Source organism: Excalfactoria chinensis, chromosome 3, assembly GCF_039878825.1.
Source record: "Excalfactoria chinensis isolate bCotChi1 chromosome 3, bCotChi1.hap2, whole genome shotgun sequence".
Lineage (NCBI taxonomy): Eukaryota > Metazoa > Chordata > Aves > Galliformes > Phasianidae > Excalfactoria > Excalfactoria chinensis.
The window spans coordinates 24684520-24708812 of record NC_092827.1 but is presented as its reverse complement, the minus strand read 5'-3'; the positions used below and the strand labels follow the sequence as shown (position 1 = coordinate 24708812).

The following is a 24293-nucleotide window of genomic DNA, read 5'->3' as shown; positions in this document are numbered from 1 at the left end:
TATTTGATATCAGAAGTATGCAGAATTACAGAGATGAAAGGAAAACTATGTGGATAAGAATTCTTCTGTTTTAATCATTCAATTGCTCTCTTTTCAAAGTTTCTAAAAAGGAAAGTAACCTTTTATAAACATTAATTTTAGTAACCCTTGACAAAATCTCATTACAAAAAAGAAAAAAAAAAAAAGGTATGTAAAGACAGATTGCGAAATGTAGAATACGCAGTAATATAAAGTATAGACATTTATATCTGATAATAGTGGCAAATGTAATAGCAGCTATAACGGATATAATAGTTCAGCTCTGCTGGATGACAAGAAAAAAATGCTAAATGATCCAAACTATACATTTGCTAGAACATTATCTAGTGGTATTGCTGAACATCATGTGACATTCAAGATGATGGTATTCAAGAATAGTGGTTCTGCAAGATTGAGTACTTTTTTTTTATTGATTGATTTCATTTTCCCCCTACAGGGAGTTAGCTCCCAGTTGTGGAAATAGTGAGGAATTAGAAATTATTCTACCCACCTGGCTGTGGAGTAGGTGCTTTGAGTATGTCTAACTTATCTGAAGGCAGAATTGGAATTAATTAAATGAAAATAAAACAGTTTTGAGGAGGTGACCAAAATGTAGCTTCTACCCTTTTTGAGTTCAACATTGTGAGCCTCAGGTCTTGCACTGTTACTAGTTCATAATTCACAACCTTATGGTTTCCTCTAAGGCTTTATCAGCTCTGGTCATTGCTTCACAAAGGTCACTGGGCCAAGCTCTCATGCATGATTTACAAAGGAGTTCCAATTCTGTTGAACATTGGCTCAAATAGTGAGGATTACTTTAAAGCCAAAGAAGATAAAGGGAGAGCAAGAAGGCAAAGGCAAAAGGAAATCTCTGACCAGCTGGGAAGAGAAGTCATTTACTCCAGTGTAGTAAATGCTTGCCCTGTGTTTTTACCATAGTTAATACACAGTTTCATCAGACTGTCTATAGATTATTTCTGCATACAGTACAGTTCTGTGTATAGGACTGACTTGATGTTGCTTTCATTCATCAGAGGCAGGTACTACATACTGTTAAGCTTTGTACATAAATAATATCAGATCCTTTAGTGAGTTCTTCCCAAAAGAAAGAAAAAAAGCTGATGAATGTCAGAAAAAGAATTCTGACATTATTATTAAATTTTGACCCTGCTTTGTTGTGTTTTTTATTTTTTATTTTTTTTTAATGGAGCTTTATCAGTATACTGCATTTCTGCATTTACCATGAAAACATAAATGTTTTTCTCTGTTTAAATTCCTAGGCTGCCAAAGAGAACACAGAAGCAGCTTAGGAAACAGGTGATCTAAATCCATCTTCAATAATAAAGCAGATGTGAATAAAGATTCCCATGTGCCAGTTGAAACAATGACTCCAAAATCAGCACTTCACATGGTTGTGTGCTTTCTTCAGCTCTGCATTGTGAAGGGGCACACCATATGTGAGAGACAAATAATTGCTGAATGGCGAGTGGAACCAAAGCATGTTGTAATGGAGTGGACACTAAGAAAAAACATATGCACAGACTTTTACTCAGAATGCTGGAATGTGTATAAAAATACTACCAGGGAAGACAAAAATCTCAGTGTCCCTCAGATATGTCCTGTACAACTTCAATTAGGTGACAGTCTCTTCATCTCTTCTGAGCCATCATTTCAGTCCTATGGAATGAATTTGATAAATGTCTCCAAAGAGGAATTTATTAATTGCCTTAAAACTGGCTTTCTTGAAGATCAGCAGATTTTTGTTTGCCAGATAAGAGGACTGCACCAAGTTGACCCTACCTGGCTCAGTGTTGGAACTCATTACTTTGCGGAGCTACATAAGAAAGGCCCACATCTGTGCAACATGGGCCTTCGTTTGAATGTAACTGTGAAGCAACAGCTTTGTCAAGAGACTCCAAATGCACCGTTGTGCTCCAAGCACGGAAGATGCTTAAGCCATATTTGGGAAAAACAGTATAGTTGCCATTGTTTCTCACAGTATTCTGGAAAATTCTGCCAGAAGTTTAATGTGTGCTCCACTAAACCTTGCCACAACAATGCCTCTTGTACTGAGACATCAGAAGATACCAGAAATTCATATGAATGTGCTTGTCCTCCAGAGTTTTCAGGTATTATTTTCCATCTATGAATAAGCGTTTTTGTGCATTAAAGAGTGTAAATATATATAAAGTGAGCATGTCACTAGCAATGTTTCCATAGTTCGATTGTCCATTGCCCCTACAGTACATGTACAGTGCCTTTTAATGTTAGTCTCTCATAGGAAACTAGGCAGTCATTCAAAGACAGTTTGTAATTGCTTACATTCTTGTGTTCATTGTGGAGAAAGAATTAAAAGATCTTCCTTATGCTTCTTTCCTACTTAAGCACATGACAGAAGCAACAGATTTTTTTCTTGTTTACTGAGCAAAAAAAAGTTCTTACGCAAAGTAACAGAAGTTCCTGTGAATCAGCCCATGCACAAACAGTTACTTAAAATTCCAAAAATTTAAACATCAATATGTTTTCAGGAAAAAGAACAATCATTTAATTAGGAAATGGAAAAAACAAAAAAAGTTTTTATTCCATATTTTTTAAATTTTATATTCCTTTCCAAATATGTTTGCTAAACATACTTCTTTAGCAAATTGTTGCAATCAGCAGACTAAATATTTAATGCAGTAAGAAACCAATAATACTGAATTCTATGTATGTAAAGCTGCAGTTTTTATATAAAACTCATGTAGGCAATAACAATTTTTTTTGCTATCAGAGTACAGTATGATTATATACATTCTTACCCTATCATTGTCTTGATTTAATGAAAAAATAAAAGGGGATGACATAAAAAAATGGATATTCAGAATAATTCAGCTCAGGATACCAGAAAGTACCAGAATTAAGAAGGATTGTTGCACTTCTGTCTGTACTTGTGGAGCAGAATTCTAGCAAAAGTTCCTTCAGTTGCTACAATTCTATGCTCTTTCAATTGTGATGCTATGTTAGGAAACACATTTGGTGAGTCAGAAATGAGTAAGGGTCACAGACATAATTTTTAAATTCTGTTACATAAAGTTTGATGTAATTTATTTTTCCCTGTTTTTCAAATGGCATAATAGTACAGTTACCAGTGCATTTGTAAATAGATTATGCAAGTATGAATATGTCAGTGTTATGAGAAAAAAATTCTTTTAATAATTTAGAATTTTAAAAAGTAGCAGAAAACTGATGCCAGAAATCACTGATTCAGTGTGTTTCCCATTTCTTTTGTGACTTCTGGGTACTGCATAAAATGCTTTGAAAATAATAAAGCCTAAAAAGACTGCTACTCCTATTATTCAGACTGATGGGAGTATTCATAAGTAATTAAAACTAATCATGTTTAATGCAGTCATTAAGCAATGCTCAAAATATTCTGCTAGCCTATATGGGACAGTATTGACTAATGCCATCACTTTGTACTGATAGTACTGGTCCAATAAATAAACTATGAGAACAAGAAATACTAGGAGATTAAACCATCAAATCATGGCTGCACAAAAGCACTGGAAGTAAAAGCATTTCCCATAATAAGAAGTGTATTAGAAAATGGGAAAATTGCTGAATAATGTTATAGTAACAATACAAGTAGCAAGCATATTCATGTTTTTTATGTCCACATGTTGTAATAGTGTAAATAATTGAAATTGTAATTCTCAAAATGTTGCATACTAAGAAAAATTTAGTCAAAAATTGGACTCCACCTGAAAACAGCTTTGTTTTTCATTTTTACTTTTTATGCTGGAAGAAACTGTAAGCTATATTCATGTCAAAAACAGACAAAAAATATATCTACTTTATTAATTGCATTTCTGTATTTTGTTACACATGAATTTGTAACCATATGGTAGATGAGGCAGATAAACATTAGTTCATATTAAAGCAACTAAATGCTTTTGTACCATTCTTTAAAAAATGTCTTGAATTATACTGACCAAAATTAGCACTATATTTATCCATCCATCTAATGTATTATTTTATTTAATGTATATATTTGAAATACTGAGAAAAAATAAAATATTTAATTATGTTCAGTGTTATTATTCCTTTAAATAGGTAAAAATTGTACAGAAATAGTTGGACAATGCCAGCCGCATACGTGTTTCAATGGTAATTGCAGCAATGTTACTCCAAACACCTTTCTTTGTGAATGTGACAAGGGCTTTACAGGTAAGACAAAACATTCTTTTTTCTTGATCTATAATAGTGGTGTGAAGCTTTTCTTTTAAGTTTTTTTTTAAGGTCTTGTAACATAAGGAAATCAGACTTTTCTGTGACTATTTTAAAAGACCCTTGTACTAAAGTGAAACTGTATAAATGACACAAGCTTTTGATACTTAGTTTGCATCCATGAGGACCTTCCTCCTGTTGGCAATATGGAAAGAAAAGGTTCATAATTCTCAAAATCTTTGCAAATCAATTCACTGATTGTCAAGTAGAGTTTTGCAAGAATTGAGGATCAGTTTAAATAAAAAGAAGCTGATCATTTTTCTTGTGATTCATTTCACAAATAAAATGTTTTTATGAGAGCAGCTTAAATTAGAAAATGTATCCACACAAAACCTATCATGATCACCTTTATTTTTTTGGAAGTCAGCCTTCAAATATAAAGCTGATCATTCTTGTTCTTCACAGCAGAGATTTATTGTGTTGGCATAAGAGAAGTAGCGGTGTTCAGAAGAACATTATTTAAGAATAAGATAAGCATAAAGCTAGTTAGAATACTCAAGGGCAAGACAGTAAAACTTCTAAAAATGTATGTTTCATGAAATCATTAGTTATCCCTGAAAATAAAGAAATAATAATAATAATAAAAATAATACATTGAGATATGAAATTAAAAGTAAAGCAAAATACAGTGGGTAGCAGGAAGGAAATTAGATGGAAGTAACAGGGATTCGCATGTCAGTCTTTGTTTTCTTAATGAGAGACTGAATGTTCTTGTTGACATTTTAGTTAAGTCTATGTATAATTTTATTTAATATATATATATATGTATATTCCTGATTATATATTTTATATTCTTCCCCCTTTTTAGAATCACAGCATCACCAAAGTTGGAAAAGATTTCTAGGATCATCCGGTCCACCAGTCCACCTACCATCAATATTTCCCATTAAACCATGTCCCTCAGCTCAATATCTAAACATTTCTTGAACACCTCCATGTTCAGTGACTCCACCACCTCCCTGGGCAGCCTACTACAGCACCTGACCACTTGCTCAGAGAAGAATTTCTTTCTAACATCCAACCTAAATCTTCTCTGGCACAACATGAGGCCATTCCCTCTAGTCCTACTGCTATTGACATGGGAGAAGAGGCTGACTCCCACCTCATCACAACCTCCCTTCAGATTGTTATAGAGAGCAATAAGGTCTCCCTGGCCCTCCTCTTTTCCAGACTAAACAATCCCAGCTCCCTCAGATGCTCCTCATAAGACTTGTGCTTTAGACCCCCCCCCCCCCCCCAGCTTCATTCCCTTCTCTGGACACACTCCAGGGCCTCAGTGTCTTTCCTGTAGTGAGGGGCCCAAAACTGTATGGAGTATTTGAGATGCAGCCTCACCAGAGCTGAGTACAGGAGGATGGTCACTTCCCTGCTCCTGCTGGCACCATTGTTTCTGATACAAGCCAGGATGCTGTTGACCATCTTGGCCACCTGGGCACACAGCTGACTCATGTTCAGCAGTGCAGCCAAGGTCTGTTTCCTCTACACAGTCTTCCAGTCACTCTGACACAAGCCTATAGCATTTCCTGTGGTTGCTGTGGCCAAAGTGCAGGACCTGGTACTTGATTTTGTTGAACATCATGCTACTGTCCTCAGATCATCTATCCAGCCTGCCCATGTTCCTCTGTAGGTCCTTCCTTCTCCCAGGCAGATCAATGCTTTCTGCCAACTTAGTGTCATCCTTCCTTCACTGTATCAGGCATCACAATCAGCTTCATTCTGTGAAAGCTGAAATGCCTTTTTTCAAAAGAAGAAAAATCTTTCAGTAAAGTTTTTTCCTGTGCCTGATCTATATCTTTATAAAATGCCTACTTTTGTCCCTTTCTCTCCTAAAAAAAATAAATTGATTTCTTTTGAAATCTTCAAATCTTTGCAGTTTTCACCTACTGAGGTTGAGTTGAGGTGGCAAGGAAAATTCTTCAGTATACAGAAATCTGAACCCACAATGAGATGAAAATAGTTCAATGCACTCATCTCTAGAGAAGGTTTCCAATGACTGGAAGCAGACATTGCACAACAGTCTTCTAGATTTCTGGTAAGAATTGAGAAGAAAAGGAAGGTCAGAAATTGTGATTTTGAATTATCTCTCTTCTCTATCAAGTTAAAATGAAATTGAGCATTCTTTCTTCCTTCTAAGCAAAATAAGTACCACAGGAGGAGAAGGCAGCCCTTCAGGAATTGAGGAAATTATCACTCTAGCAAGTGGTAGAACGAGAAGAAAATGAGTTGTGCCCAAGAAGGTTTAGACTGGATATAGGGAAGAATTTCTTCACAACGGGATTGTCAAACATTGGAACAGGCTGCTCAGGGAAGTGGTGCGGTCCCCAGTTAAAGAAGTATGTAAAAGATGCATGGAAGTAGCACTAAGTGACATATTTTAGGTATGGGACTCCAGTAGGTTAGGTTGGTGGTTGGATTTGGCAATCACGGAGATGTTTTCCAACTTAGATGATGCTATTCTGTGAAATTACCTCATTTTATTTTTTCCTGTTGTAATATTAATTACTTCAGTTTTAACTATTATGTGGAAGTGTGCAGTACATTGGAATACCTTACTTCAGAACTAAATCAAAAGTTTACAATATAGTATTGCAATTATTTTCTGATAATATGATTGTTTTAAGTTTATATTTCTGTCTGTGGTAGTGTGTATTAGGGCAATTTCAAGAAGAGTTATCTAAAGAATTATAAAGATGTAAAAATACATTATTCTGTTGTCATTCCACTGTAACTATTGTTTTCTCAGACAAGATGTGTTGTTTAATTACAAATTGTTTATTGAGAATGCTGTTCTAAGTATGTGAGTTGGTAGTAGATTAAAACCTTTCATCTATTTTAGTGATTGAACTCATGCACAGAAAACATGAACGTAAAACTAAGAATGTGCAAATGATGCTTAAGATCTTACAAACCTTAATAAACAAAATGCTACTAGCAGTAACAACATCATCTGAAAGAAAATGCAAAATTTCTTGTCAATGAAAATTGAGGTATGTAAACATATGCGTTCTAGTGAGTGAGATTCAATCTTGATAGATCAGAGAGGAAGACAGAGTTTTGATGTTCTGTGCTTATGTTTTATGTCACTTTTGGTGATGTTTCACATGGAGATTATTAAAATCAGTGCCTTCTGTTTGGACCATCTTTGTAGCTGGCCAGATTAGTGTTTTTTGTGTACGTGTGCATCCATCACATCATTATCACAATGATACCTGTTCATCTTTGCCACTGGTTGAACATGCAAATGGGAAAGTAGCAGCTTTCATGAGAAGAGGCACCCAGGTCTCTGAGTGCGTGGGACTAAGTTTCCACAGTTGAAAAGAGGATAGTTAGATTCTGGTCTCCATAGAGATGTGCCTCTTATTCATCCTCTAACAAAGAAAATGTTTCAGAAACTAGCTCTGACAGATTTTGTGATCCTGATCTGAAGATGTACTAAAAATTAATGTAACTAATTCACAATCTGCAGAAAATAGCAGTGTCTCAGCTATCTGTAATGGTAATGTTTACAGTGTTTGCCATGGATAGTAGTGGACTGAAAGCAGTATTTTGCCACTTGAATGTATTTTGTAAATCTAGGAGGCTTTTTACTCTTTAGGTGGAAAAAAGGGAAATAAGATAAGTGATTAAATACAGTTCTCTGTTGAATATGAGACTGCTGCCTTTTTTTTCCCCACATATTCCTATAATAGAAATCCTTGTTTCCTGCCTTATCCTGAGACCCTGTTAGCCTCTTTACAATCTATGGCTAGTTCCCTCCTCACCTGTTGAACATGTTGAGATGTTGTGATTGAGAATGAGGTGATTTTGCTTTAAGATGCTTTTTTAGAGCTTCCATCATCTAGGTGCTCTAGTTTAAGATGGTCTGTTTGCTTAATCCATTAATTAAAGCCCAAGTACTTTGAGAAAGGTCATAATTATATATATATACACACCAAAGTATTTTAATGTGGAGTGAAAAATCCATTTTTTTATACAATTAGTATTTTAACAGCCACATGGTTCAATTCATCCAGTTCTAACAGTTATAGTCCAGAGTAATACCCATAGCCTTATTTAAAGTATTCCATATATATTATACAAAAGAAGAAATATAAAGCTACTCTTTCAAGTACCTATTTTTTCACTTGGGTGTTATGCACAGCTTTCTAGTGTTCCTCTTGTTCCCAAGATCAACACACACATCTTCTGCATGGAGGTCAGACTCACAAGAATTAATCAGCCCTTTGAGATCTTTGAAGAGGGAAGTATTAGATCCATGGTGGAAGATTCTCTCCCATTAGTTAAGAGACCATCTCAGGCTTCTTTTATATATCTTATGTATTTTTATGTGCTGCCTCCCAGCACCTGAGCGCCTCACACACAAGGTGCTAGAATGGGGTGGAGCCAGCTTGAAGAGATACTTACTGTGCTGAGTTTGGTTTTAAGTGTTTTCACAGAATAGAGATGACAACAACAGGGATGCAGGAAAGTGAAGGGAAGTGGGCAATTAGAGATCAAGTCTATTCAGACTATTTTAATCATTTCCGCTATTTATTTATTTATTTATTTTAACTCACAGTGCCTGCAGTCAAGGATGACAGTTTACTCTGAGAAAGCTTTAGATTATGAGGGTGATGATCCTTGGTACCTAAATAATCTCAAAAAAATTGTATTATTTACATATTATAATTTACATAAATATTTCATAATTGTATAATCTAAATAAAAACTTTATTACTGCTCAGTGTCACTGGAATGGAAGTATGGGCAAGCCTTCTGGCCATTGTTATGGTTGACACCAAAATGGACATAGATTTTGTAGTGTTGTGGAAGAAAATGAATGCTATGGTTTGTTGGGGTTTTTTAAATGGTTAGAATTTTTAATCATGTTATTTCATGTGTATGAAATATATGCAGTACCTTGAGATCTGTAACAGCATGTTCACAATAAGAGTTTGCAATTCTCACCTGTCTCAAGTCTCATAAACATATTTATTTCTTATTATAGGATGATTTCTATATAGTAATTCAAGGTGGTTTGTTTTCCTCGCCCTTTTTACAGTTACATTTACAACTGATTTTTAATCAATTTTTTAGAAAATTTAAAGTAGAAATTTCAAAGGTTAGGGATTAACACTTGCTCAGCTTTCTTTGCTATATTTAAAGCACAAACTGTCATAAAGTATAGTGCGTGCTTTAGATATAGCTACAAAGTAGACATGTTTCGCCACTGAACATTTAAGGTGTTCCTAAAGCAGTTCCTGTCCTCTCTGATCTGATGATTAATTGACATTAGGAAAAATTACTTCTCAGAAAGGGTGGTCAGGCACTCGAATGGACTGCCCAGGGAGGTGGTGGAGTCACCGACCCTGAGGATGTTCAAGGAATGATTGGATGTTGTGTTGAGGGACATGGTTTAGTGGGAGGTATTGCTAATAGATGAATGGTTGGACTGGATGATCTTTTAGGTCTTTTCTAACATTGGTGATTCTATGATTCTGTGACTGAATTATATTCCAGCTAATGTTTCTATTGCATACCAGAGATGTTATCTATCAGTCACAGATGACTCAGACATGGAAATAAATGGCCTAAACATAGTGCAGATAATCAGCCTTACCTAATAATAAAGATACTTAACAATTTTCAAGTTTTTGATTGTATACCCACTATCTGATAGTTCTTTAAGATAGTCAAATATATTTACATGAATACATATTCATGTAACACTAAACACATCTTCTTATAGTTTACATTTAACTACTAAAATAGCTTCAAACACTGAGGAGGTCAGTGATCCTTTGCTCACTTTATAGGTATTTGTCAACTTGCACTCAAATTTCCTTATTATTAAAATTTATGTCAGGGCAAATTCTATTGATCTTTCTAAAGCTTAAATGTAAGTCAAGACCCTGGAGAGTAAATTGTATGTTTCACTGACACTCTAATCCAACCTGCCAACTAGCAAGCATTTAATGAAGTGAATTATAGCCATATATATATATATTTCTTTTTAAAGGAGTTGTCATAGGTTATCCTAAAATCTACCTGCACCCATGACAGGGGGGCAGTCGGCCTGCAGGGCCGCTATCCCAAAAGAAAAAGAAAACAGGGAAAAAGGAAATAAATACAGCAGCAACGATCTAAGGAGGCACACTTATTTACTAAATACTATATCGGAATACAGAATAACACAATATAATGCAATATAATTGGAATTAAGGCTAACGAATCAAGTAAAATAAGAGAGAGTGAGTCCCGAAACTGAGAGGCCTACTGTAACTCTAGGCAAAACGGCTGGAACGCTTCCACACACTCCCCCATGGCTGGCAGGATCCAAGAGAGCGAGTCCAGCACTAAAGTGAGATTATATAGAGTCTGTGTCATATGACTGACCGTGGTGTTCTCTGGGACATTCAGTCTTCTTTTGTGAGCAGCAGATTCGTCAAAATTATCTATGCTTAACATGATGTTATGATGTGGAATACTGATAGCAAAATTACAAAATTGCAAAACCATGACAGGAGTGACCACTGAAAATGAGATGAATGAAAATATTCATTTCTACAGTTTGAGAAATTGACCTATTATAAGAAAAGTGACACTATCAACACCACAATAAGTCTGAAATAGATGACCATGTGCTAACACTTCTGGATTGTGTACAGATTTTAAGTCTATTGAATATAAAATTCACTAGGGGTATGTACTTCAGCTGTGATGACCAGTTTGTCTGAAGAAATGCAGGGTACAATATTTGGAATGACTGAACTTGGAAAATGTATTTTTCCTTATCAATTCTATTCAGTTTTGTGAAATCACACTGTTTGTTGATAGTACTGGCAGTATCACATTTACAAAAATAGTTATTATTTATTATTTATTATTTATTATTTTATTTTTTATTTATTATGTTATTTGAAACCATTTATTATGTGATTTGAAAAAAAAAAGTGGCTGATGCAACAGAAGACTGTGCAGCAATTTAGCAAGTCCTGAAGTGGATTAAGAATTGAATGGAGAGGTACATCGTAAAGTTCAACAAGGGCAGCTGTAGAGTCCTGCAGCTGGAGTAAAATAACCTCATACCTCAGTACAGGGTAGGGGATGAACTGCTGGAAAGGAGCTCTGCAGAGAAAGACCTAGGTGTTTTGTGAACACCAGATTGTCTTTGAGCCAGTAGTGTGCCTTCATAGCCATGAAAGCCAGTGGTGTATCTTGGGGTTCACTAAGGAGAGCATGGCCACTAGGTTGAGGAAGATTGAACGTCCTCCTCTTTATTTTGATAAGGCCATGTCTGAAGTATTGTGGCCAGTTCTGGGCTCCTCAGTTAAGAAAAAGTAAGGAATTTCTGGAGATGGTCTAGCAGAGGGCTACAAAGATTCCTGAAGCATCTTCCCTATGAGAAAATGCTCAGAGAACTGCTTCTGTTCAGTCAGAAGACTGAGAGGGAATCTCTTCAACACTTATAAACATTTGAAGGATAGAAATCAAGTGGATGAGTCAGGCTGTTCTCAGCAGTATCTAGCAACAGAACAAGTGGCAGCAGGCATAAACTGGAAAACAGGAAGTTCTACATGAATACTTCAAGAAAAGAACAAAGCTTTATACAAGTGATGTAAGTGCATATGCTTATGCAATTGTATGTCTATACACAGTTGCATTCTCTCCTAAGTGGTTTTCTGGATCAGGGCCATAAGCTATTTCACACTTCCTTAAAATGTTATGGCTGATGTTACAGTTGGGAGTGTAAGATTGCTATTTAAAAATAAATAAATAAATAAATAAATAGCCTGAGATTTATAGAGGAAAAAAAAAAAAAAAGAGAGAGAATAATCAACTGCATTACTGTGTGGCCTAAAGTGATTTTTTGCCATCAGTATCAGCTTCAGTCTATAGATTAAATTATTAGTTTGTTCTAAATTGATATATTTTAAAATAGTTGAAAACTGAGATTTCTTATGAAATAACTCTTATTACAAACTAACCAAACAACGACAAAAATAGCAGTGGTCCAAATGCTTCATTTTACTGAGATGTCAAGTATTACTGCAGAATTATTATTTTTTTTCCATATGCTATGCTGTATATTTTAAGAAAGTATATTTTAAGAAAGTCATGTAACACTTAAACATTATGATCTAAATAACTAACCATTGAGATCTAAACAGCCATAAGTTACAAGGAAGAAATTAATGTATTTTCTCTATGTGCAAGTAGCTTTTCTAGCTGCCTGTTTACCAAAAGTAAAAGATCTAAAATAAATTAGAAGTTACATTTTTATACATGGATAGTGGAACAAAGGAAACTAGAGGAAAAATATATTTTCTCATTGCTATTCAGTTAAATGCATTTTACAATAAGCTTAATTACCAGTGTAATTTAGGTTGATGTATATGAAGTTGATATTAATTTTATTTTTGTCAAAAAGAAACATATAAAAACACAAATATATAAAGAGAAAGTCTCTTTCAAAACTATGCTTTCCATACGTTATAAAAAGTAAAGTCTGTTGCATCTCAAATATAATATTTTATAAATGCATTACATTGAAAAAAAAAACAAAACAACAAAAACAACAACAAAAACAACAACAACAACAACAAAAACAAAACCCGGCATTGGTTACATAATCACTGAACAAATACAGGACATTGAATATTGGATTAACTATTTTTGAATAACTGTTGTTTGATAGGGCCAGATCTTAAGTCTTTAGAGAATTTGTATAAAACATGTGAATTTTTATAATCTCATAGAATGGCCTTGGTTGAAAAGGTCTTCAAAAGTTATTTAGTTTCAACCTCACTCCCACAGACAAGGTTGCCGGCCACAAGACCAGGCAGCCCACAGCCACATCCAGCCTTGCCTTGAATGCATTCAGGGACAAGGCATCCACAATCTATGTGGACAACCTGTTTTCATCTTAACTGTAGTTGTTTATTCAAAGTCCCCATAGAGAGATCTGTCTTATTTTGAATAAAGTAAAGGCAAATTCAGAAGAAAAACTGAAAATCTTGGAGAAAAATTGAAGCTTATTTTTTTAGTTACAAATAATTTAAAGTATATGATAAACTTTTATCTCACTGCAATTTAGAATTTTTGAAGTGGTAAAATATAGCTTCAGTGTTCCAGCATTTCCTGTACTTCCATCCAAAGTTAGTATGCTTACTAACGCATAGCGATGCATTTTTTTTCTTTTACTTTCTTAGTCCCATTGTTCTCTTCAGATACCAAACAGGGATGTTCATAATAATTTTCTTTTTACAGATCTCTACTCATTTGAATCTGAATGCAATTGTAGTTCACTTTCTATTTAAAATAATTATGGTAGGAAATGCAAAAATGTTTATCTAATTGCAATTCCTAGCATATAATCATAAGTCTCCTCTAAATATCAATCTTAGAACACACATTTCTAGTCAGAGAAGCTTAGAGACCAGAGAAGAACAGGGGTGTGTGGGCTGAAAGTAGAATTCTTGTTTGTATTCTCCTCAAGTACTTGATATAATTGCGCTGAATAGAGAGGAAAACAAACTCAATATTGTAGGAACTAGAGTCTACAGTAGTTTTTATCTGAGCAATAAACACATAATATTGTGACAGTATGGATAATAGAAGATGCTCTGAAGCACTGTTGGAGTGTGTCTACAGTCTACAAAATCCAGAAGAGAATGAGAATAAAGATGCAGTCAGTATCTAAGAACCTGGATATTTCAGTCTACATGTGGAAAATTTACATTGGTGGATGAACCAAATGGGATATTTTAGAGCTGCAGCCAAACTACTCTCATCTGTATTTTAATGAATAATGAGTGGAAAATGCTTATGACTTAAGAAGTAATATGAGGCACTATTGATACCCAAAATATTTGACTGTTAACTTACAAAGATTGAAATATGTCCTTAAGAATGGATTAGTCCATTAATGATACAGTCACTGTCCTACTGATTCTAATACTTAAACTGCACTAATGAATCATAATGAAATGAACTCTTGCAATGCAACAACTTTTCATATGTCAAGAAGCCATAATCATGACTAGACAAGCATCTGTGATCATTAGGAGACACTATGAGGGAACCCTAATTTTATAGTTAATAATTAGCTCCAGCTCTAAACAAACAAACAACAGAAAAAGGGCATAGTTTAAAAGCAATCAAAACTCATGCCTCAAGAATGGACAGTTAATGATATGTAATACAGAAGTTATAAAAGGTGCTGGCATATACATGTTATTTTGTTTTATAGGCAAACATCTGTGAGATAAAATTTAGTGCATATTTCTTGGATGTTATCAAATGAAGAAAAGGAGGCAAAGAAAGGAGGATGAGAAAGAAAATGAAAGAAAGTGAAAGGAATCCTTAGGAAGTGAGAGAATATCGTGAATGAAGAAAGAAAAATAGAAAAAGGGAAGCAGACAGGAAAAGATTAGACAATTTCTCAGAGGTCTCACTGACATTAAAGCTGACTACAAGCTGACAGTACCCATCAGCTCATTAGAGCACTTCATTGTTCACTTTGTCATGCTGTAATATCTCAAGATTTTTATAATGAAGTACCTTTTTGCAATCCTCTTTACTCTCGTGTTCCCAAAAAATCCACTGTCCCAGTCAGACATGTGACTTATAACAACTGATGATGATCTCAGTATCTTAGTTTCCTTATCATTTCAGAGCATTATACATCTGATTAGTTAATTTCCTATCTCTATATTTCACTGGCAAATTACTCTGCATCAAGTTCATTTGAGTGCACAAAAAGCAACTATTTCTCAAAAGGGATAAAATAGATTTAATATACCTAATATAGACAGGTACATTTACTGCTTTGTGCTTTGAATCACCTAAAAATCTCATGCCATTTTTCTGTGTGTCTTCTTTTGCATCCAGGTAGTGTAGGTTGTTCTTGGATTTTTATTTTTGTTGTTGTTGCTTTTTGTTTTCTTTTCAACTTAGAAGATAAATTAACTGTGCTGTAAGAGGTTTTATTTTGATGTTGGTGTCATACTTTTGGCTGAACTATGTATTTAAATGCTATTTTTCAACAACTAGTTGCAAATAGTTTTGTTTATGTGATTTAAAAGAGGCAGAAGCAGGTAATGGTCATGCTACAATTTAGGTTACCATAAGTTCTTAAGAGCAAGGAATATTTAATACCTTAATGCTACTGATGACCATATAATTAACACTTATCAAAATAGTTTTCTGAAAAATAGATCTATTTGAAGAAAACGGGCATATTGTTTATGTATTAAATTTAGACTTTTCAAAATTACAGCATCTGCAAAGTGCTAAAATAAATAATAGTCTGTAAACAATACAAACCTAATTGACTGACAATGACAGGCATAAATCATTATCTTGTATTACTATTTCCATATTTTTCCTAATCTGATTATTGGCAGTCCGCCTGGACTTTCAAGGTCAAGCTCCCAGGTGCAGAAACGTAAACTTTAGATAGCTCCTTAACGAAAAAAAACTCGTAGCTCTGTAAAAGCTAAAAGAACAGCAGAAAAACAGCAATTTAAGCAGTATTTGCCCACTTTTTGCCCATTTTTGCCCAAATTTGTTGGCAGACTGCTCGCATTCTCCACCATAAATGTCATAGGTTACCCTAAAATCTACCTGCACCCATGACAGGGGGGCAGTTGGCCCTCAGGCCGCTGGCCCAGAAGGAGAAGAAAAACAGGGAAAAGGAAATAAATACAGCGGCAACGATCTAAGGAGGCACACTTATTTACTAAATACTATATAGGAATACAGAATAACACAATATAATACAATATAATTGGGATTAAAGCTAGCGAATCAAGTAAAATAAGAGAGAGTGAGTCCCGAAACCGAGAGACCTACTGTAACTCTAGGCGAAACGGCTGGAACGCTCCCACACGGCTCTCCCCCTGGCTGGCAAGGTCCGAGAGAGCGAGTCCAGCACTGAAGTGAGATTATATAGTCCTGGTCATATGACTGACCGTGGTGTTCCCTGGGACATTCAGCCTTCTTTCTGTGAGCAGCAGATTCGTCAAAATTATCTATGCTTAATATGATGTTATGATGTGGAATACTGATAGCAAAATTACAAAATTGCAAAACCATGACACAGAGTATTGTAGAAAACATGAAATCAAAATTTGTAAGGGTTTTAAAACTAGCAGGTGATGCACTGCTTCATTGCTTAGGCAAGCAATAGAGAAGTGTGAAAGGGTGAAGTAAAGATGGGCCTGAGAAAATGAATAGGAAAAGTTTGTTTTATTGTTTATCTTAGTTTCACATTACCAAACTCTGTTTTAGTTGCCAATAAACTAAATTAGTTTTCCCTATGTTGAATCTAGTTTGCCCGTAACACTACTAGCAAGCAACCTGGTGTCATTACCTCAATTCATAAACTTTCTTATTCCCATTTCTGCTTCTGTCCTGTTGAAGAGGGGGGTACTGAGCAAGCAGCTAGATGAACATTTGTCCATTAGGCAAGGTTAAACCACTCCAATATTTTTTCTCATATATTGTTAAAGATTTCCAAAGACAGAAGCTTCATAATCTCTCAAGCCTTTATTTTGTATCACTATTCTCATTGTCAGTTTTCTGAACAGATAATTTAAATCTTTTTTTGCAAAGTCACGTTTTCTGCTCCAATCTAAGCCTAGCAAACAGAGCTATCTTTCCTATCTGCAACTGTCTTTGTTGTACCTGAAGATGGTTATACCTCTTTTCAGTTGTATCTTCCTTAGTCTAGCCTATTTTAAAGGTTTCTTCTCCAAAAGAGTGGTCAGGCACTGACTGGAATGGACTGCTAAAATAATAGTAATCATAGGAAGAGGACAAATGCTTCAGGAAGCAATAACATTGAAACAAAATAACACTACTGAAGCTGAAAGGTCGCTCAACATGGTACTGCAGGAGCCAAGATTGCAGTTCAGGTGTCACACAAAAAACCACCTGTGCTTATTTACTGGATATATTGACATTGAAATTATGTGAATTGTACAGTATGCATATTAATAATAAATTATAGTATTGTATGGAGCGCATACCAACCAAAAGTTATTAACCAAAAGAAGATTTAATGAAAAAGGAAATGCTTAATAGCAATAAAAATATACATGACGATAGAAATCATAGTATCTGTCCACTTACATATTCACAAAAATGAGTGTTTCTGTGATGAACCATTTTATATCTACAGTAATTACTGCAGCTCCTCTTAGGAAAATGAACAATTGCCAGCTTTCTAAATATTATAAATATCTGATGGGAATATCTATCAAAGAACATATTCTATAGATGTTCAAAAGAACTGTGGTTTTCAAAGCTACACCATACAACCATCTAAAAGAGTGATTACATTTGGAAATGATTCTTGAGAGAGTGGGCTGTGCAAATATGCATGAGACAGGAGCAGCAATGACTTAATATCAACCCATTAATGACTTGAGTACAGAAGTAAAGATGTGATAATGAAATTTGCTAAAGACTTGAGTTAAAATGTTCTGTCAATAAAAAGGAGAATTAGAAAAGTTTTACAGAATTTGAGTGACCTTCAAAACTGGAGTAAGAGAAGCATTAAACATTATACTCTTAAGAAGTAAAAGTAAAAAAAATAATAATAAAATAAAATAAAAAAATCTGTTGAAATGCAAGCTCATCACTAGATAAGAGAGGAAGGTGTAGATATTTGGCAAATCCCAAAGAAATCCATGCAGAGAAAGCAGTACAGTACCATCATGAAAACAAAACAGCTGCAGTCCTATGATGTTTTATTCAGGGTATTTTCAACTGATATACACAGGAATTTGCACCTTCACAAAGTACAGTAATTAAATAAGAAACTCAATTGGAATATATTTTGTGAAGTTATGCTTATCTTTTTGCAAGGGAAATGAAGTTGTGAAAGTAAAGCACAAAGGAGTGAAAAGGAGATTATATCAATTTTATTTTATAATCTTTTAAAACAGTATGAGAATGCAATGATTTTTTTTTTTTTTTTCTAGAGTTTGAAAGACTTCTGTAATTTTGTACTGTGAATGTTCAGTAAAACTGACAACTTAACTTGTGAAACATGCAACCTGACAAATATGAAAAATTTGAATCTCAGAATGATGGAAAGTACCTCACAAGGTTATCTGGTTCATATGGGTCTTGCTTAAGAAGAGACACCTAGAGCTAGTTGTCTAGGTCCACATCCAGACAGCTTTTGACTATCTCCAATGTGATCAAAAAAAGATTATCAAGAATAGACTCAGTGATATCTGCCAGCTCCTAGAATTCATAGATGCATCCCATAAGTCTATATCCAGTTTTTTTAAGCATTCCCTGAGCTATTCCTCTTACATCCTGGCCTCCAGAGCCTAGGACTGTTTCTAAAGTCTGAGATGAAAAGGCCTTCAGTACATAAGCATCCTGTGTCACCAAGCCTCTGCCTTATTAATCAGTGGGTCTATACTTTGCCTGGTCTTCATTTAGTTACAGATGCACTTATAAAAGTCCTTATTGAGTTTGAGGTGTGGCTGGAAAGCTCCCAGATGGAAATGGACCTTGGTGTGCTGATGGACAGTCGGCTAAATATGAGCCAGCAGTGTGCCCAGGTGGCCAAGATGCAATGGCATCCTGGCTTGTATCAAGAGTGGTGTGGTGAGCAGGATGAGAGAAGTCATCCTGCCCCTGTACTCGGCATTGATGAGGCCTCACCTCGAGTACTGTGTTCAGTTTTGGGCACCTCAGCACAGGAAAGACATGGAGGTACTGGAGCGGGTCCAGAGAAGGGCAACGAGGGTCGTGAAGGGCTTGGAGAATCAGCCCTATGAGGAGAGGTTAAGGAAACTGGGGCTGTTTAGTCTGGGGAAAAGAAGGCTGAGGGGAGAGTGTGAGCTCTTCCAGTACCTGAAAGTTTCTTACAGTGAGAGTGGGGCATGTCTCTTCTCACTAGTGACATGTGACAGGACGAGGGGAAATGGCCTCAAGTTGCGCCAGGGCAAGTTCAGGTTGGATATTAGGAAGAACTTCTTTACAGAAAGGGTAGTTAGGTACTGGAATGGACTCCCCAGGGAGGTGGTTGAATCACCATCCCTGGATGTGTTTAAGAGCCATTTGGATGTGGTACTCAGGGATATGATTTAGTGGAGAGTTTTTAGAGTTAGGGTACTGGTGAGGCTGCGGTTGGACTTGTTGATCTTCAAGGTCTTTTCCAACCTGGGTAATTCTATGATTCTATGATTCTATGAAGTGAGCCTAGGTGAACCTTGTGGGGTTCAAAAAAGCCAAGTGCAAGTTCTTGCATCTGGGTTGACAGCCCCTGCAATCAGTATAAATGGGGATGAAAGGATTGAGTACAGCCCTGCCAACTAGGACATGGGGGTATTAGTGGATGGAAAGTTGGACATGAGCAAGCAACATGCCCTCACATCTCAGAAAGCCAGTGATATCCTGGCTGGCATCTAAAGAAGCAGGGTCAGCAAGTCAATTACAGTGTCACCCATACTGTTCTGCTCTTCAGTCCTGAACTGAAAGAGCTTATGTCTCTGCATCAACTCCCTTGTCAGACCTCTGTGCTTTCTATATAGAAAGCATCCACCCATCCTTGTCTTCTTTGTACTTTTGTGTAACCCTTTAGAAGTACTCCAATCATGGGAGCCATCCCAACAAGTTTCTGACAGAACAGCAAAGTCATAGCCCTGCAGCTATGATTTAGATTCTCAAGTTCTTCATGTTACACATCATGCAGTGTGCATTAGTGTTCCAGCACTTCAGAGAGGCACTGCTGCATATTGATTTCCCATAATGAGAGTATGGTTTGTTTTATTTTTCATAGTATTGCTTTTTTGCTTGCTTACAGGACAAAACACCAGAGGTGATCCCACTTAAGCTCTGTTTGATGATTCTATGTTCCCTTTCGTTCACATCACCCCAGGCCCTGTGCTTGTCAACCCTGTCTATTACACCCTCACAGAGTATCTGGTAACTTTGTTCCTCCTCTATTGCTTCTAGTATAAAACTCTCCTTATTAGGTCAGCTATCCTACTGATAATGCCTTTGCCCTGCTAAGTCGGGGATCCCATCTCTCCAAATACAATGCTTGTTCATTTTTACAAAAGCAATTATATGATGTAGTGCTTTTAAAATGTCATGGGACTCTAAAGTCCAAAGAAGTAGTTTTAATTTTTATATTCCCTTAAAGTAACAATAACCTATTTTTATCAGCAGGTTATTAGTTGCCTGCCTTCAGGGCAACTAAACAACTGTAATTGAACTAATAATCCTGGATTTATATAGACTATGTTACTCAGTTTGAAACTTCCAAAGTAAATATTTTCCACCAACTAGTATTATGTTTTGGGCATAATATGTTTCATGATAATATCATGTAGTATTCTCAGTTCAGTTCATTTAATATCATTTCTAACGAGTCCTAAATGGAAAATATGAAATGGCAGTTAAAATGATTGAAAGGGGAAGAAATGCTGGAAAAAAAAACCAAAAAGATTTGACTCAACAATATTGTAAAGGCCTCCAGATCTGAAGAAATCAAGAAACTAGCTAACGTCATACAATAAACTGAAGATTATGTAAGATTTTATTCACATTTATTACAGGATTACAAAATAAATAAGGGTTCTTCATAAAAGTATAAGGGGTAGAAATGAAGAATAGTAGAAGACTAACTTGATAATACAGTTGTTATGGCAACCATAAGAAGTAAAAGCTGCACTATCACTGCTGATTTGCACTCAGTAGTAAAACAAGTAAGCTAGTATTTCCTCGTAAGAAGGAGCCTGTATTATATCTGAGATTTAATAAGGTTAGTTACTATCTATCTACTATATGCCACAGAAAACAAATACCAGCATACAGATGATAGCGAGATAAATATTTTCTTTGTATGAAAATGTTATTACTCTTGGCTTCATCCCCACAAATTAATCTTTTTCTGGCTTCCACATAGTAGGTCAGATTTACAAAACCAGCTTGGAGAAATATCATCAACATCCACAGAGATATGGTGGTAGTTATATTTGCTGAACTATGATTGCAGCATATCTGCCACTTTTTTTTTTTTTTTTTTTTTTTTTTCCCAATAATTTTTAAAATGTCTCTAAAATAAAAATACAATCAGTCTATAAAAAACTTTCTTACAAAAAAAAAAAAAATTAGATAGTTTGATCTACATTTCATCTCAACAGCTTCTATAAATTCTATTCATCCTGAATACAACAAACTTGTTTTTTGGTTCTTTTTTTGTTTGTTTTTCTCCAAAGCTCTGCAATGCCAGGCTTCCATTAAAATATCCAAAATACCAAACTGTCTTCTGTGTTTCTTTAAACAGGTGGATTTTCCAGGAATGTCTTCATACAGTCACTACTACCTCAGTATATTGTGCTCATGTGGAAAGCATTGAGGTGTTTATTCTCACTTTTGTACCTTCCATAAAAATGGTTTTGAAACATGAGCAGAACACTTTAGTTCATTTTTTTTAATCCAAGTGTGAGTTTTTAATATTCCAAAACAGAACTGGATTTCATTGCCATCCATGTACATACCACCAGGCTAGTGGTATTCTCTCACAGAGTTCTCAGTGCCTCATTGTCAGCGCACAGTGTACTTACATTTCAGAATCTTGTAACTTCCTGAATTGTGAAAAGGGAGCAGGACCTTAATTTCCTTAATGCTGATGTACATGTTTAATCACTTGATCCTGTGATCAAAATAGTTAATTATACATGACATGCATCCTAATATGTGCATAATTATTGACAAAGAGTAATTATGGTACAGAAAATATTGTGCAGCAATAATATACATTTTGATTTAGAACAAAATCCATGTCATATACGTGCTGACAAATATGGATTTCTTTATGCTACCTAAGTACAACCTGTATGTTTTACAATAGAACAAAAGCACAAACTATTGTACTGAAACTGTTTTTGACACTGAAATACCTAAACAGTTCGCCTGTCTAGGACCTGTGTCATTTGCCACCATAAATTACAAGAAATATACTCAAAAACTTGTCTGAATAATGACTTATTTCTTTTTAAGGTACTGCAGAATCTCATGGCACCGTAGTAATATATAGCATTCTTCTTAAACATTCTGTTTTGCAAGGAAACACATCAGCTTGTTCAGAAACAGAACTGATATGCTAGAAGGAGTTTATTACATCATCACTGTCAACTGATGTTATTCTTATAATTTTTCTTCCACTGAGAGAATTGATATGGCAGTTAACACGCATGAGAGGTAATGTTTCTCGATCTCATCTTCTAGAGTGAGAACTTTATCTTATGAAAAAACTCTCCTTCTTTACATGACGTCAATCATGAATACTGTCTTTCTGTCTCACTAGTACCCCTTATATCTCTTTATTTTAGAGGGAGTACCATGAGTTTCTGTTGAGTTGCTTTATTTCGTCTGTTTGGTAGTCTTAAATATATCACAAAGAGAGTAATGCTGTTTTGTGATGGACAGCTTAAATTTCATTTAACATTTTGTCAGAAATGACAGATGAATGATTTAATGATGTTGAATTGTTTACTTTGCACTGGTGATTCAGGGCTTGTCTTTCATCAGCTGACTGAATTTGATCATCTCCAGTGAAATGTGAATTTGCACCATCAAAGGGAATATACCTCATAGTAAAGGCATTTGGCATGATACTGTTTTGAATTTTGTTGTCACTTATGCTTTGCTTCATTAGAATTTTAAAATTGTAATTCATGCAGCTTTCTTGTTTGCCTGTTTTTACATTTTCCTCAAGGTTTTTGCCATATTTATATTTCACAGTGCACTGATGAAATCACTTTTTATGGGAAAAAAAAAAAAAAAAAAAGAAAAAAGAAACAGCAAACAAACCACTTCTCACATTTTTCACTGACAAAGCAAAGGACTTGTTCTGAGCCTCTGCATGCTGCCTGAGATACTTGTATTCTGACTGATAAAAGTCAAGGTAACATACCATTAAAGACTTCCCAGTATTGTCCTCTCCATCTCTCTTCTCCAGTATGGGATCATGTATTCATGCATCTTTCCTTATGGAAAGGTATATTTTACTTTTTAAAACCACTGTATTTTTAGAAGGTTGCTGTCATACAATTCTTAGTCATTGTATGCCTTGACTTTTCTTTTGTGTTTCTTATCATGAAGGTATTTTGCACCAGAAAGTGCTGGTCTGTTTTGACCTCAGTAAGAAAGGGACTCAGACTCTGTAAAGCAGTTAGTTAAATGATAATTTAAAATTCCTCTTACTTGGGCTAATGCTGTGAAGAAAAAGAGAGTAATATAAATAATCCCGTGTCACTTTAAATACTAGGAATCCCAAGTAGTGCAGCATGGAATGAGTCATCAAGCACCATGCGCTATACTACTCTGACCAGGTCCATGGACTTAGTGAAAATAAATGTTTGCTTTTTTGAGCTATTAGAAGATTTCTTATGTGAAAACAACTCTGTTCATCATTGCTACTGCAAAAAAAAAAAAAAAAAAAAAAAAAGGATGCTCAGATGAGATTGTGCTGCTTCACTGGAAATATGGATGTACAGATGGTGTAAACAGTCGCACCAAGTGGAAGCTTCATTTGTTAGAATTCACAACCTAAGTTTATCCTGAGGCCAAGGATGCTCACAGCACAAGACAGATCTGAAGGCCATGCTGTATGTACAGCACAGTCCAGCACAGCACAGTGGCTACTCAGAGCAGCTGAAAGGTGAATTACTAACTCCTTGGGTTACCATGTTCTTTGATCAGGGTCCAAAGGATCTATACCCTTCCCAGGCACAGAATATTCCCTTCAGTTCACCAGCAAGCCTGTTTTTACTTGAAAATTGGTATCATGTTATTCCTGAGATTTTTATTCTTTAAGATGAACATAGTTTGTTCAATTATTTTTGTAAGTCTTGCTCCTTATTATATTATTGATTCTTTTTGTTCAGAGTTTATCTAATAACTTTTTTTTTGTTTTTTTTCTTTTTTCTTTTTTTTTTTTTTTTTTTTTTTTTTTTTTCTTTTTTTTTTTTTAAGTTGAACCTATAATTTTA

General features: G+C 35.2%; 1 protein-coding gene across 1 annotated transcript in view; it reads left to right on the top strand.

Moving 5' to 3' along the window:
- The first annotated feature begins 1387 nt into the window (after positions 1 to 1387).
- The window catches only part of EYS (eyes shut homolog), a 710358-nt gene continuing 687452 nt past the window's right edge, over positions 1388 to 24293 (top strand). Inside the window, exons 1-2 of the mRNA XM_072333503.1 lie at positions 1388 to 2147; positions 4111 to 4224. Of these exons, the coding sequence (XP_072189604.1) occupies positions 1403 to 2147; positions 4111 to 4224 (859 nt within the window). The 5' untranslated portion in view covers positions 1388 to 1402. The remainder of the gene's footprint in view (positions 2148 to 4110; positions 4225 to 24293) is intronic.